We start from the raw sequence: 15,559 nt of genomic DNA, 5'->3' as shown, positions 1-15,559 counted from the left end.
GCACTCTGTTGGATTGGTTTGTAATTGTCTGACACATTAACATGGACCACAGATATGACCTGTTGATATTCTCTTTAATAATGACATTTCAGTCTCATGACTGACATCAGACAATACAGTCATACTGCACAATAGTCAGTGGTCATGTACTTCTCATGGAAGCAAAAAACTGCTTTCCAAATCCAAAAACCACTTGAGTTAAAGAACCATTTTCCATAGACTTTATTATAGGTTTTTCCCGTTCTAACAGGTATACACAGCGCTCTTAATGTCATGGCTTTTCTGTCTTAAATACTCTCCGTTCTATAAAGAAAAACTGTAAAAATATTTAATTATAGCTAATTAAAAGATCTCTGGAGGGGGGGGGACTGAGGGTCTGGTTTTTCTGTGGTCCTTGAGAGGTGGGGGGGGGGGGGGTTGAGGGGCAGACAGCGTGGTTTCACCGCGAGGAAGGGGTGGTGTTACCATTCAGAGAAAACCTGGAGGACAGACAAGAGGTTCACATGACCATGATACAAAAAAGGGTGTCACCTCAACAAACAAAAAATATCGATATAATTATCGTTTCTGATATAGCGGTACTTCCATATAGCATGTGTTGCAGGTTGATATGGTTTTGGCGCAGGCCGGTGCCACTCACCTGCACACTCTCTCCATCATGTGTGTGACGAGACGGTCGGAAATACCGGGACAGGACTCCTCTGCCAGGTTGAAGGCATTCTCCAGCTCCTCGATAGCCCCCACCCCACCTCCGCTTGCCCGCCTCTTCTCTTTCAACTAGGGGACAGCAGGCTTTGAGTATAGATGTACAGTCTATAGATGAAAGAATATAGATGTCTGGCCAATGTCATGACATTTCTGTAAACAATGTACCTCTCTGAAAATAGGAGTGACCAATGCAGACAAACACTGTGACTTGGGTTGCCTTTTCACCGAATCTGCAGACTAAGCACAAAAAGAGCAACAGTTGTTATTTTCTCTCTTGCTTTTTGTAGGCATGAGAGACAGAGTGAGAGAGAGACAGAGAGACTTAGAGAGACAGAGAGAGAGAGAGAGAGAGAGTCTCAGAGAGACAGAGAGAGAGAAATCGTCACACCTCTGAATCTGTGTGTGTGTAGCCCTTTTGTAGCTTGTTCATGGAGCTGGGTCTGACTGTGGGGAACGTCCACATGGGACACTGGTTGTCATCGCTATCAGCATCCCTGAGGGGAGAACAACACCAAAAACACATGAAGGATGTCTGGGGGGGCCAGCAGGCAGAACCATGTTTATAATGCAGCCATCAAAACAAGCTCTTTTTGAAAGACTGAAATAAAGTGTCCTACTGAAGTTTCGTGGAAAAAGGAGGGCATTCTATAAATATACAGAAGGGCCAGAAATACTTCCATTTGGTTTGTGATTAAGAATGTGTGTGTGTGTTTAGGAGCTCACATATCTGAGTCGTCTGAGCTGGACTCCTCCCCGTGGCCCTCGGACCTCCAGCGGCGGTAGCGGTCGATGAGTTCTGTCAGGTAGGGCGTCTTCTTGGTGTAGCGTGTGATGAATTTGTGCTTTAGCAGTTCCTTGGCTGTCGGCCTCTGATGATGAATTCAGCACAAAGACTTTCAATTCAGCAATTTTCAGATCTTGCACTGGATAGGAACATGATTTGTAAAGTCAATGTGCAGCTTTGGTAACATGACAGGGTTGCCAGATGAATGCATATTTAGCAACATATTGATACTATTCTTATGAACATGATATATAATATACAAAAAATAAATAAAGCTGTCATAAGATTTATCCAGCCTACATTTCCCTAAGTCTTTTGATATTTTGATCTACTTTAAGAACAAAAGAAAAAAGTAATCCCGCGTTAGTGGGTCGCATGGACAGGAAACCTTACTCACAAAGCGAGGGTCTTTGTTGAGGCAGGCCTCCACAAACTCTTTGAAAGGCTTGCTGTAGGAGCCCTCGAGGGTGGGAGGGGTGTTTTTGGGGATGAGGAATAGGACCCTCATAGGGTGTAGGTCCGAGTTAGGGGGTTCCCCTTTAGCCAACTCAATGGCAGTGATTCCCAATGACCATATATCCGCCTAATTAGATGTACAATTAGAAACACGAAAGGTTCAGTTACAGAACTAAGTTTTCATGTACAGGTCCAAAACATATAGGACTGCATAAAATGTCTTGAATAAGAAACCCAAATAACAGACGGTGTTCCATGTCTTTCCCATAACCATAGCCTCACCTTGAAGTCGTACGCTGACTGTTTGATGACTTCCGGCGCCATCCAAAACGGCGTGCCCACGAATGTGTTCCTTTTGATCTGAGTGTCTGTCAGCTGGCCCGCCACCCCAAAATCTGCCAGCTTTACATCGCCCTGCTCAGACAGCAGCACGTTGGCAGCTAGGAACAGATAGGAAGACGGCTTGCAATTAATAAGCATCGAGACACAATGTTCTCTTGGCACTTTGAGTGGTGACTAGAGGTTGTGTATTTTTTATAGTCAGTTATAGGAAGTATTGTAGGGATTGTATAAGAGACTGTAAGGATATAATGGCTTCCAGACAGTCACCTTTGATATCTCGATGAATCTTCCTCTCGGAGTGCAGGTACTCGAGTCCCTTCAGGATTTCCCTCAATATAGTAGCTATATAGGTCTCTTCTAATGGCCCGGGACGCAACTACAAGATAACAGGGTGAACAAGAGACAAAGAGAGAGAGAGTGTGAGAAGGAAATCTCATATGCTTCCCAGTATTGCTAAAACTCAGACGTCCACTGTTGGAGATTATACTGGATGGTAAGCTTTCTTACTAGGTCTAGCGCTGATCCCCCTCCCAAATACTCCATGATGATCCACAGTTTGGTACCCTGGATGGCAAGAGAGGGTATTAGTATCAGTGTGTGTGGGCATGTGTGTATGAGTGTGTGCAATATAGGCCCATATGCAAGTATATAGCATGCTGCACGACAAATTGTCTTACCTTCAAGTAGGACCCATAATACTTGGTGACAAAGGGGCTGTCACACTGGCTAAGCACCGTGATCTCCTGCTGGATGTCTTCTATCTCGTCCTCAGCCTCCTCCAGGTCGATGATCTTGATGGCCACCACCTCCTTGGTCCGGTTGTTGATGCCCTTGTAGACCTCGCCGAAGGAGCCTTTCCCAATGCGCTCCTGCTTGGTAAAGTACTCCTCTGGGTCCAGCCTGGAATTCTGATAGACAGAATGGAAAGAACACAAACAATTATTAACCAGCAACATATCTACTACAAAAGGGGTGTGTCCCCAGTGTGGTGTGGTGGACTTGCACTTTGCAGTGCGCTGAATATGAAAGTTCTATTAAAGTGTAATGCTGCTTTAAAGTACATTTATGTAAACGCAAAATCTGAGATGGATGATGTTCTTAGAACACATTAAACAAGAAAATATATTAAATGTTATTTTACAAATGAGGGACACTCGCAAAAGACAGTTGACAAGTGAACCATTTGGCCCGCCTTGACTTGTTGAAACTCTTTTGACTTGTCTGACCATTGAAGAGACGGTGTTGTTGATAATAACAGTGTTCGAAGCATACAGGGTGCATACATTTTTTATCTCTGCATACCATAGTTCATCTCTGACTAGATCGATTTATTAAGGCCCACTACCCACCCCTCCCTAGTATCGGATGCGTAGCAGTGAGTCATGGGGGTTCGCCTTGGCTTTGCAAGTAGGGAGGTGACAGTAGCTGTAGCTTAAAAACTGTACCTGATTTTGCATGTCGCGTAGGTGCGCCATCCTTTCGGCAGATTTGACAGAAAAGGGACAGCCGCAGCCCTTTCTGTCTGCAAGACAAAGTTGTCAAAATCCTGTATCTTATTTTTCTTCCTCCTCCCTAACACCCTTAGCTGCCTAGCGAGCTAGCAAAATAGATAAACACCCAAGCTACCCGTGCTGTCACTCCGCGCAGTGTTTACGGCCTCGAATCCCCCGACTGTGGACTCTACAGCCCGTTTGGAAGGCAAGCTATGTATCGTAAAACTCCATGTATGATAGCGTCAGACAACACGGAAAAAATGTTTCCGTATATTAATATTTAATTCATATCAAGGAACACTGCTTCTTGAATTGTGGCTTGAGGACAATATAATGGCTTACAATGCGCACGCGCATCCAAGTCTTTCAAGGCGTGCAGGATTATGGGAGTTGTATTTTCTGTAATGGATTTAATGGCTTTCTCGATTCATGGGCAACACTGAAAATATAAAAATGTAGGCAATTAGAAATACAAGATATAAGCACAATACATTATAAAGATCAAGCTAAATTAAATGTATGAAAATGTATCGCGTACATATTTGACATTGTATCGCATTTTGCCAAATATTTAAAATATAATATATTTCAGGCAGAATTTCCCATACAGGCCTATACGTTTTATTATTAGCATTTCCACTAGTGTACTTAACTTTCTTGGTGCTGTAAACCAACCATACACACACAAACACACGCACACACACACACCCACACACACACACACACACACACACACACACACACACACACACACATACACACACACACACACACACACACACACACACACACACACACACACACACACACATGCATACACAAACAGAAAAGAGAGAAAGAATCAAATGTTTAATATAGGCCTAGGCTATATCTAGGTCATCATTCGAAATAAAAAAATATTTACAGTAGTCTACAAGATTGATTTGAGTTCGTTCTATTTTAAACCATATAGTCTTTGGATTTAGGTGAGCCACTCGGGCCACTTGTTATTTCTAGAGGGGTTAACAGTGTTTATACTATAGTAGAGTTGAGCATATAGTTGGAAAAAATCTTTAAAAAAAGAAAGAAATGTTAGTGTATTATCAATTAGGCTACTGGGCTAGGGTGGTAAATCTTAAATTAAAGCTTTTGTCAATGGAAACAGATAGGCTTACCACTGAGCGCCAATAGGAAGGTGGAGCTCACCAGCACGCTCAAACTGCACTCCTCCTCATCACATTCGTTTGCCGAAGAAGGGAAGCAGATATTGGATTTTACCGAAGCTCTTTGGAAATACTGCAGCTTCTTCTAGAAAGTGTCTATTGATACAGTGTTACTTATCGATTATTTTCGATTTCCAATAAGGAGAAATACATTGAGTATGCATGGTTTCCTACCTGATAAATGGTTTAACGGGGATCTGACCAGCTAACTAAATCTGCTAAATATGGTCAAGGTAAGTACATTTTCTCAGTCAATTAGCCTGTTTATTTTAGACGCATGCACTGTAATCAATTGTGTAAAACTGAGTCAATGCTGGAATTCAATGAAATGTGAGATATATATAAGCCAACTGAAACGAAATGTTGTACTATGATTGTAAACAAAAAGATAACAGATTATGTCAGTAATGGACAGACGTGCATGAACGTTGTACGTTCCAAAATGGAAAAAAGAATAGTTACATTGTGTATGGTTCCTGTAGCCTACTTGAAGTTGCATAATAAATATTATGTATGATATCTCACTGTCTTGAGGTGCATGAGTCACATAAATGCCTCTGACACCCACTGAGACCACTCTCAGCTCCGAATGTACTTTTACCATATATTTTTTTGGGCACTTTGGTTTGTTAGTTTGTTTGTTGGGAGATATTACATGTTTGCAATGCAACACAAGCTATCAGAAGTCTGCATTCAATACAGTATAGGACTGTATCATACTATCATCTATTTTTAATATGTGAATTGAACATCTGGGCTCAGATCGTAATCTGTGCACCTTCTTCACAGACAGATTCCCCTCGTAGGAGTGCTCATTGAAACAAGACAAGACCTAGAACCTGACGGAGGTGGTCAGGGCCTCCCTTGCCTGACCAGGCCCCTCGGCAGGGGATGGAGGTGCTGCGTCGCTCCTCTGTATTTGCTGCTGAAGCCATGTACGGGTTTGAGTGCTTACCAACTGACAAAGAGCTGATGTCCCAGTCCAAGGCTCTGTGTAGGGACTATATACTCTCCAGGCTCCATCTGGCTGGACTAGGGTGGTCCAAGGCCGAGCTTAACCTCCACATGTCCAGTGGATCTCTCTCAGAGGTTTCAGCAGTGCTCCTCTGTCTCGGTAAGACTCTACTGACCATCGCCTTAGGGAATGTCCTGTTTAAGGTAGACTGATCTTTTGTCATATGGATAGATGAAATCAGTTTGACCTGTTTTCAGACAGAAGAATGCAAGAAAAGGGGCTTTTGATATGGTTGTATTCTCACCCCATGACCCACCAATGACCTTTTCAGTCTGGCTAGACTGGTTTCTCCAATGACCCCTTCGTCTTTTTAATAGATAAAACTTTATTGATCACAGAGGGGAAATCTCCCCATCAAAGCATATAGTGAAGATATCTATCATATAAGTAGAATGAAAATAGGTATGATCCTTAAAAATGTAACAAAAATACAATACATAGATGGACACTGATTGTGCAGCATTCCTACATTCTGTAGAAAATGCCAGCTATGAGTGGAGTGTCAGCAACATAATGAGGTGTAAAAAATTTGATATTTAGTCCTGCTAAATTTTGTAGAGCAAGTGGGTAGATAACACTGAAGCTCTAATTGGTTAGGCATGTCTGCCTGCTCTTTTGTTTCCTAGGTGACGAGCTGGAATGCATGCGGCCGAGTGTGTACAAGAATGTAGCGAGACAGCTCAACATCTCGGTTTCCATAGAGAGCATGGTGACTGACGCCTTCCTCGCCGTGGCAGCGGAGATCTTCTCCACAGGTGAAGAGAGCTACGAAGGATGGGGGAGGAAAGGCCACATAGGTGGAAGGGGGGAGATGGGGTAGTGGTTCAGTATTTTGTTCTGCTGGACAGCTGTTTAAAGTATTTGAATGGAGTGAGGATGGATTTGTGAGGAGTGCACAGTTTTAGGCCAGGATAGAAAATCGGATTCTTTTTATACATTTGTAAGATTGAGTTTTGAGCATACAGTTCCATCTGGGAGTGTTAATACATTTCAACCCCCTCCCTCTGTTGACCAGGAGTGTCTCTCTCCAGTGACATGGTAAAACATTTAGAGATATTGTAATATGCTCTTTGAACGAGGTGCAGTCAGTCAAAATACTTTATGTTTTAGGACTTTCGGTCTAATTGTATCTGAGTGATTTAACATAACTGCATGTCCTGCACATTGGCGGAGGAACTTTTACATTCTGTCACAGCCCACACTGTTATGGCAATGGAATGTGTGACATTGACACGATGAAGTAGAACTAGAAGTATCCAAATGACAACCAACAACTCATGCGGGTCTCTGAGTGGAACATGTTGGGTTTATGGGTAACAAGGACTTGGCTTTGTGTCTGGAAAGATAAAAATAGATAAGATTTAATTTTACATGCTTGAATTTCGGTTGAATTGTGATGGCTCTGACGTCACAAAGGGAGCCATTTTTGGAACATGGTGGGATTCCTTCAGAGAAAAACAAACTCTGGCCCCTGGCCCCCTGAGTCCTTTGGGATAGGGAATGGAGGAGGTTCCTAAAATGGCATTTATGGCACTACAAGATGTGGGTTTATGATAACATTACATTCAAACTTGTTTGTCCTTGTTTGCCCATTTCTCATTTGTCTTGGTTGTCAGGCCCATGTATGTGCATCAGTCGAACTTGTTTCTCCAGTATCTCCCATCTCTTCTATCCTCCTCCTCCCCTCAGTTCATTTCTTGTTCTTCCCCTTATCCCAGACAATCTTATCTCTATTCCTAGCTGTCTGTACACATCAGGGTCAGAGCTCGGCTGACTCTGGCGTGTGTAAACCCTCTCAGAACTCATCCTCATAGCCAGGCCACAGATCAGCTCAGTGCTCTGACACAAATGTCTAAAAGGAGGATAATGCCATTAGACTTCCTGTTACACCACAGGTGACTGTCAAACTAAGCCTGACTGGGAGTCGGTGTTCTAGGACATGAGATTACCTTTGATGTGATTCACACACTCCTCATTCCAGTCTCATAGCCATGATATCCTGTACTTACTGTACAACCAAACGTTGTAGAGTATCCTCTTGTTATCTGATGTCCTCATTCTAAAGATTCTGCATAAAGTAGGACCATTGGGGGGTAGGTACCACTTCATGTAGTCTAAAGCTGAAACAAACACAATGATGACCACCTCATGTACTTCACTTTTTAGTGAGTCCCTCACTGTGTATCCCTCCAGTGTACCAGAATACACAAGGACTGATCCGTGTTTGCCTTGTCCCCACTCTGTTTCTAGGTATCACGTGGGGCAAAGTGGTGTCTCTGTATGCTGTAGCTGGGGCCCTGGCAGTGGACTGTGTACAGCAGGGCCAACCTGCCACAGTTCACACCATAATTGATAGCCTGGGCCAGTTTGTCCGCAAGTTCCTGGCCCCTTGGTTAAAGAAACGAGGAGGATGGGTAAGGGCATGTTGTTTTTGAGTGAGACTTTTTATGTAACCAACAGAACACAGGTTGGAACATGAGAGAGAAAGGTGGTTGTAGGGATGCAAGGTGTTGGGGGTCTGTGACCCCTCAGCTCCTGCCAGTGCAAGTATGTGACTACTGCTGCCTTCTACTGGTGTACAGAGGTACTTTGTCAGGAAACTTGAAAATGTCAGCAGCAATTATGTATTAATTGATTTGATTGAAAACAAACGTGTGGTATGTTTGTCTTCATTGTAGATGGACATAACAAAATGTGTGGTCAAATCGGATCCCGCCCCTGAACCCCATTGGCTGGCCTCTAGTACAGAGTCCTTCAAGTACCTCCTCACTACATTGTATGTTTATATCATGAAGGAACAATGACAGGCAGCCCTGGAGAGACTGTGGATGAATAAAATTCACCTGAAGGCTTGAAGGGGGAAACGGAATGGAAGGCCTCACTTATGGACTCTGCTGGTTGAGATCTGTGATGGCTGAAAGTCAGTCACAATAGTACCGCAGTCATATTCTCATCGCTAGCCGTTAACTTTGACTACCCTTCATTCAAAGAGTAGTCGCAGTGACTGTCACACGCGTCATCCACAATCAGGTCAGATCTCTTACTCATTTGTTGTTTAACTATGGATCATGCCTCCGCTATCAAAATCTTTCAGTGGTGCATTCATTAGGAGTGGATGTATCTCACTGAAGGAGAGGATCTGTCCTCTGTCTGTACAGTCACCTGATGGTCTTGTTTCATCTGACATGTAACAGATGGACGTCCGATGAGTCACTTCGCATCTCAACTCGCTCCCCAGTGCCTGAGGCTCACTTCCTGGGCAGTTGGGATGTTGGGTGAATCATAGAATGTTTCAATGCAATCTGGGATGGTGTCCTGTTCTGTTGCACTTGGCCGATTTCCATATTTATCTATATTTATTCAGTTCATAAAAGGGTCTAATGCTATGAGATGTTTTATAATGTTAGATATTGTATCCTTTGATACTGTCTATGAGTACTGTCTAGGGCTTATTTCTTTATTTAAACTAATGGTAACCAAGGTCAGTGCAGAGAGAGATGCTGGTATTGACTGGTGGTAATGGTTGTATTGATCCGATTGGAGAATGTATGTAATAACTTGCACAGTATTGTTGTTGTGAGTGTTTGTATGTCAAAACATTTAAAATCCCAATAAACTTTAAACACAAGTTTGTCTGTTACCTGTGGCTTTACTCTGATTACATGTCATTACAAAAATATGCTGTTGAACATCAGATGTATATTTAGGATAGAAGATACAAACTCATATGGTGGCATGAAGTAGAGCAACATGAATTACGTAACAAAAGAACACCTGAACAGAATGAATAACGAGTGAGAGCATATTCATTGATGTACTGACCTCATTTAACATGAAGCAAAGAACTGCTAGCATTGATAGCACACAGGGAGCAGTGCCAAGATCGCAGAGACTGAGGGGTTAAGACTGTTTCAGTACGACACATTCCAAGTTAGCTGTATATCTCCAAAGAAGTATGCTCCTATGGGTCAGTCATCACAACATCTGGTGGGAGGAACACCATGGCCTGTGTATCCCAGCAGCCTGCATCAAGAATTCCGGCGGTAGGTTATGTGCAAATGCTGCATCAGCGGCTGGCCCTCCATCGCCATGGAAACCGTCTGCTCCAGCTTCCCATCCGGTCTAAGCTGGAACACTCTGGAAATCTGAGTGGGAGAGAAGACGAGGTGTCAATGATGATGCACTTTTCACTCGCCCACGTACTTTTGAGTGCCCGGAGGAGAGCAGTTTTGAATCAGACAAAGTCTAGAGTTAGCGTTTGTATGGGATTGAGATTGTCATGGGATCAACACAGGATCAAACCTTTACCTGCTGCACATGGGGCTCCTTAGCAAACGAGGTCCTGGCCAGGCCATGTGTGTGCAGGGTCATCCCCTGCCCCACCAACTCCCCTTCCTCTATCTCCACAAGCCCTGCAGTGGGATGCAGCATGTTATGAAGCCTATCCCAAAACTGTGTTCACATTCAATATTTTGGATTTTGAAAGGCATTTCCCAAATAAAATTTATTATTATTATTATTATGTGTGCACGTCCATAAATAGGGGTAGCAACTATAGTAGTGTCAATGTATGAATTGGGACGAGGGGGGTTGTGTCAGGATTAAGGCTTTGAATGGCACCTGAATTTTGAGCAATGATGAAGGCCACTCTGTTGGTGCCTGGTTGCAGCCTGATGAAGCCACATTCCCTGTGTAGAGGTTTTTTGTTCTCAGCATGTGAGGCATTAAACCTGGATTAAAAATACATTGTTAAATTGTTGGTCTCATATGAAGCCTTTATGACCAGAAATGTGATACAATACAGCAATGACGATAGGCGTTAACTATTGCAAAAACAGCAAACATTAAATCACACTCACGTGAAGTTGATAACCGGTTGTCCGACGTGAGAGAACTGCAGAGTCTCATTGTACCGGAAAGGTGGTATTGAAGAAAAAGAGCCCTCTCCGGGCTCATCTGATTCCCAGGTTCCAAGCAGCCAGTCGAGCGCCAATACAGCGGGGTTCAACTCCGCTATGGGTTCAACCAACACAACAGCCAAGTTCATGCGAGGACACTCGTGAGAGGCTACCCGTTCGCGTCAATTTACAAATGTCTAAACCGGTAGCGTATTACTTTAAGGTAAGTCAGAAGAGGAAAGGGTAGCCTAAATATTGGTGATATATTTCCCATGATCGAAAGGCAGTTGAGTTAATGACTGCGTACAGACACCATTGAGATGGTGCGTACATAAATGGTCACGTACATAACTGAAGATGAATTCGAGGTCACTTGCGTTGCGACACTGTTGTGTTTATTGAAAACATTGTATCTGAATCGAATTGAAACAAAATGTCCTACCTGAGTGGTGAAAAGGGCACGCCATTGATGTCGCAAACTTTAGTTTAAAGTATTTAATTCAGCAAAATGTAACCAAGGCTTACTAGAAATAAACGCAAATGGGTTGATGTCAAGTAAAGTGCATATCATACTGCGACAATGTCATTCTCATACAAATGTTGACGACGCCCCCTTTTCACAGATGAATCTTGGGAGATGTAGGCTAGAGATCGCCTCTAGAACTCTCGCTAGTCTTTCTGATGTTTGTGTGTATAATTCTCCATCTCATTACCTATTGATGAAATATACATTTCTCGCATTTCTTTTCAACATTGGCACAAAATAATGCATTTACTACATTACATTTGACAGTTTATTCATATAGCAGATGCTTTTATCAAGACAAATTATGTAATATATTTAGTTTTATATATGTTAGTATTATCAACAAGTAGCTCTATGTTAGGCATATTGTTAACACGCATGCAGTTAGTAAGATCTGCTCAAGAAAATATTTTTTTATACAAAAGGTGGTTAAAAGCTCTGGTCACAAACACAAATCATCCTGTCACAGTTAGATGCCTTCATAGTCCATTTATCTAGCTGTTCTCGGGTATATCAGACTGCATGTTTCAAAGCTTCACGTTTCCTCATGCTTTGCTTTTTTTGCAGTGCTTGAGTGCGTCTTCGAGTGCAGCCAGTGCCAGGTCAGCATTGGTCTTCTTGCAGTTGTATCCCATCAGGCCCACACGTATCACCTGCAGAGAACACAAAATGTATCCTGAACTACATTCTCTTCTGAGAGTGTAACCAACAAACAAACAGATTCACATGGTGACCTATCAGTGATTTGATCCTGCTTTCATTCACAGATGTAGGGGACCAGACTACTCACCAACCCAACAGAGGGCCCAAGCCCCCCCGTCATCTCCATCTGGTGGTGTTTCATAATATAGGTCAGCATCTCCCTCCAGTTGTAGCCGTCAGGGATGGCAAAGGTGGTGACAGAGGGAAGTCTCAGATCCTGGAGAGGACATTGCAAACAAACAGATGACCAAAAAGATTAGATGTATTGTGCATTGCTTGTGGGCCTGTAATATATAACAACGTACATATCAGCTATAAGGTCTCACTTTGTCCTTGATGAAAAGCTTGAGTCCCAGATCTTCCAGACCTTTATAGAGGTGCGCTGCCACCTCCTTGTGGTGCCTCCATGACTCCTCCAGCCCCTAGGGGGAGACAGAGATCACATAATGAGGGTGCTGCTACTCCTGTCCCTGAGGTGTGCATTTGCATATGTTTTGTCAATCTTACAGTTTCTGCAAGAATTGCAAGACTTTCCCTCAGGGCAAAGAACCCAGACACTGGTCCTGTATGGTGGTATCTAAAACAAAGGTTTAACAGCCATAAGTCATCGTCACAGATAAAACAGATGTGGCTATATTTACATGTAACTTTTGTGTATACTTACATTCTGGCAGGTTGTCCATCACAGCCCCAGTAGTTGGACAAGTGGGTCATGTCAAAAAGGTAGGACACAGGTTTTGTTTTCCTGTTAAACATCTTGTGGCTGCAGAAGGGAATCAAGAGTTTTAAAAAGTGTATTGTTGTGAGTCTTCAACACACACACACACACACGCGCACACACACACACACACACACACACACATAAATAGCCATGCTCACCATGCTCTCTCATTAAAGGAGATTGGTGCTGTACCAGGAGGGGCATTTAAGGCCTTCTGTGAGCCAGTGTACAGGATGTCAATATCTACAGAAACATGAGAATGAAAACATATATGAAAACAGATCTCTCACATGAAAACTAATCTCACGCACATACCGAAATGAAACAGTCTAAAATGATCTAACAACTAAAATGATCTTTGCAGCCTTACTCTGTTTATCCATGAAGATTGGTGCTGCCCCAAGAGATGCAACGGTGTCCACCAGAAACAGACAGTTGTGTCTGAAAGGACAAAGAGAGGAAAGTAAGGAAGAGAGCAGGCTGGTCACTTTAAACTGCAGCCTTACTGATTTGTGACAGGGACTGACAGATGGAGATCAAGGTATCCTACTTGCGGCACACGTCACCAATGCCATCTACTGGGTGGCAAAGGCCAGCGGAGGACTCTCCATGTGTGAGGAAGAACAGAACAGGCTTGTGTTTGGCCATGGCCTGCAGACAGGAGATGGACACTGAAAATCTCATTCTCTGACACATAATGGAATACTGTTTGTATTGTTAAAGAATTGGTCTGTGATGGTCACCCTAACTTGGTAGGCAATGTGTACGTTTACAAATTACCTGTTCGATTTCTTCATTAGTGAAATATCCACCTGGTGGTTTCACCATTGTGTGAACCTTTGCACCTGAAATAGATAAGGTTGTAGAACTGATATTGGGACACTTGTAAAAGCCCCCAAAGCCTTAGCAATTTAACAAATTGCTGTTTTGAACCATCTAAAACATTTAATCAAATTCCAGCCTCTGGGAAACTTCTATGGTAAATATCCGCTTAAATCTTAAGTCGCATACTCACCAATTCTTTCAGCGATTTCAGCCACGCGTTCTCCCCAAATTCCGTTGATTGCCACAAGGACACTTTCTCCGGGCTCAACCGTATTGAACACCGCGCACTCCATCGCCGCGTGCCCGGAGCCACTCATGGATATTGTCATGTTGTTCTCTGTCTGGAAGGCGTACTGGATCCCCTTCTTGATATCATTCATGATCTATATTACCCGAGAAAAAAGTATAATTGAATACAATTATATGTTGCGTTTGAGAACGTGTTCCTGGCTGCACTTGCGCACCCCATTACGCATTAGAGCTGAAATAGAATAACCTACAGTTATTCAGCTGTCAAAAGTATTAACTACCACCTTAGATATTGGATGAGCTACGTGGATATGCAAGGCTAAAATTAAAGATGATTAAAGATGGCAAATACTATACCTCATACATTTCTGGGTGCAAATGGCCAATAATCGGCCTGCCCCCTGCAGCTAACACGCGTGGAGGCACGTTGGACGGTCCTGGGCCAAACAAATAGCGGAAAGGTGCCTCGAGTGGTCGGAGCATGCAAGCCGGTGGTGGAATTGACACTGAAGACATGCAGCGGTCCAGGCGCAGCATCATAATCATGTTTTTTGTGGGTAGTGAGCTTTCCACAGCCGCTTGTTGCGCAAGGAGCGCGGCTCTACGAAACACAGTCCGCTGCATCATCCTTAACTCCTCACTCCGGTTTAGTTGTCTAAAGTGTCTTTCTAGGACCGACTGAATAATTGTGTTTGGATTTGGGTTTTGCTGAAGATTTAAAGAAACAGGTCTTTGACCTATTGGGCATGGATCTGTGTGCGTCACTTTGGGCTGGCAACAACAGCCTAACGCATTGGTCGAGGATGTCTGATCTACATATTGTATTGTCAACTAGACTAACAGCATCAGGTTATCAAATGTGATACTTTTTTAACTATATCGATCAATGAGTAATGAGAGCTTGTGGTTATGACCATGTTCTTGGTGAGGAATTCAACTGAGTAATGACCATATAGTAGCCTATCTCCATTTATTTTGATTGCACTTAATCACATGTTGGCTAGATTTATTATGCTGATCTCACCAAATAAAATTTCTAACAAAACACTACAATTATTTGGCCTTTATTTATTTATTGGCCTTTATTATTTGGGTACACTGTATATTTGATATATCATGTTTGAGAAAAGTACCTTCTTAATAATAAAAGAGGTGAATTATGTAAACTAAGACTTGGGACTGGGCTTTAAAGGAACTTGGAGCACTTGCACAGGTTGGAAAAAACGTTGCCTCGAACCAGTTGAGTTCAGTTAAAAGTTGTTTGTGAACGTGCTCTGTTGATCTTTCCCTCCCCAGATACTGTCCTTATTCAGGATTTTCGAGAGGTGTCCACCCATTTAAAGACAGGAGATTGGCTGACCAGAGTACAGACAAATAGAGACACAGACACACTCACAGTCACGCGCACACATACAGTCACTTACATATCACTCATTTACATTGTTACTGAACATGTTTGTGTGCCTGCACACCAAAGATCTTTTCTTAAAAATTGCGGTAAACCCAATTTGATTGATTACAGTGAATACCGTTTAAATCAAGTAAGTAGCATGGCTTAAAACAAACCCTTATTGTACATTGATATTTCAGTTGTAAAACCCAAAATACTGTACAGTTAAAGGGTGAGATAACAGCACA

General features: G+C 42.8%; 4 protein-coding genes across 4 annotated transcripts; 1 reads left to right on the top strand and 3 right to left on the bottom strand.

Moving 5' to 3' along the window:
* Positions 1-55: 55 nt before the first annotated feature.
* On the bottom strand, positions 56-4,084 carry stk25b (serine/threonine kinase 25b). The gene is made up of 11 exons (XM_067252875.1): positions 3,736-4,084; positions 2,968-3,198; positions 2,798-2,854; positions 2,558-2,666; positions 2,231-2,388; positions 1,890-2,075; positions 1,432-1,577; positions 1,097-1,202; positions 874-945; positions 641-777; positions 56-479 (listed from the first exon to the last, which is right to left on the bottom strand). The coding sequence occupies exons 1-11, from the start codon at positions 3,763-3,765 to the stop codon at positions 440-442; spliced, it is 1,272 nt and encodes a 423-aa protein (XP_067108976.1). The 5' UTR covers positions 3,766-4,084; the 3' UTR covers positions 56-439.
* A 1,764-nt stretch (positions 4,085-5,848) lies between these two features.
* bokb (BCL2 family apoptosis regulator BOK b) lies at positions 5,849-9,616 on the top strand. The gene is made up of 4 exons (XM_067253452.1): positions 5,849-6,099; positions 6,627-6,755; positions 8,251-8,414; positions 8,679-9,616. The coding sequence occupies exons 1-4, from the start codon at positions 5,877-5,879 to the stop codon at positions 8,802-8,804; spliced, it is 642 nt and encodes a 213-aa protein (XP_067109553.1). The 5' UTR covers positions 5,849-5,876; the 3' UTR covers positions 8,805-9,616.
* A 22-nt stretch (positions 9,617-9,638) lies between these two features.
* Positions 9,639-11,481, bottom strand: thap4 (THAP domain containing 4). Its single transcript, XM_067253451.1, has 5 exons — positions 11,341-11,481; positions 10,860-11,013; positions 10,621-10,730; positions 10,309-10,412; positions 9,639-10,145 (listed from the first exon to the last, which is right to left on the bottom strand). The coding sequence occupies exons 1-5, from the start codon at positions 11,363-11,365 to the stop codon at positions 10,029-10,031; spliced, it is 510 nt and encodes a 169-aa protein (XP_067109552.1). The 5' UTR covers positions 11,366-11,481; the 3' UTR covers positions 9,639-10,028.
* On the bottom strand, positions 11,471-14,693 carry agxtb (alanine--glyoxylate and serine--pyruvate aminotransferase b). Its single transcript, XM_067253450.1, has 11 exons — positions 14,279-14,693; positions 13,863-14,055; positions 13,628-13,692; positions 13,398-13,498; positions 13,218-13,288; positions 13,006-13,090; positions 12,791-12,889; positions 12,634-12,703; positions 12,453-12,548; positions 12,215-12,343; positions 11,471-12,077 (listed from the first exon to the last, which is right to left on the bottom strand). The coding sequence occupies exons 1-11, from the start codon at positions 14,546-14,548 to the stop codon at positions 11,970-11,972; spliced, it is 1,287 nt and encodes a 428-aa protein (XP_067109551.1). The 5' UTR covers positions 14,549-14,693; the 3' UTR covers positions 11,471-11,969.
* Between the last annotated feature and the right edge of the window lie 866 nt (positions 14,694-15,559).

Source organism: Osmerus mordax, chromosome 16 (genome assembly GCF_038355195.1).
Source record: "Osmerus mordax isolate fOsmMor3 chromosome 16, fOsmMor3.pri, whole genome shotgun sequence".
Lineage (NCBI taxonomy): Eukaryota > Metazoa > Chordata > Actinopteri > Osmeriformes > Osmeridae > Osmerus > Osmerus mordax.
This window is presented reverse-complemented; position numbering and strand designations above follow the sequence as displayed.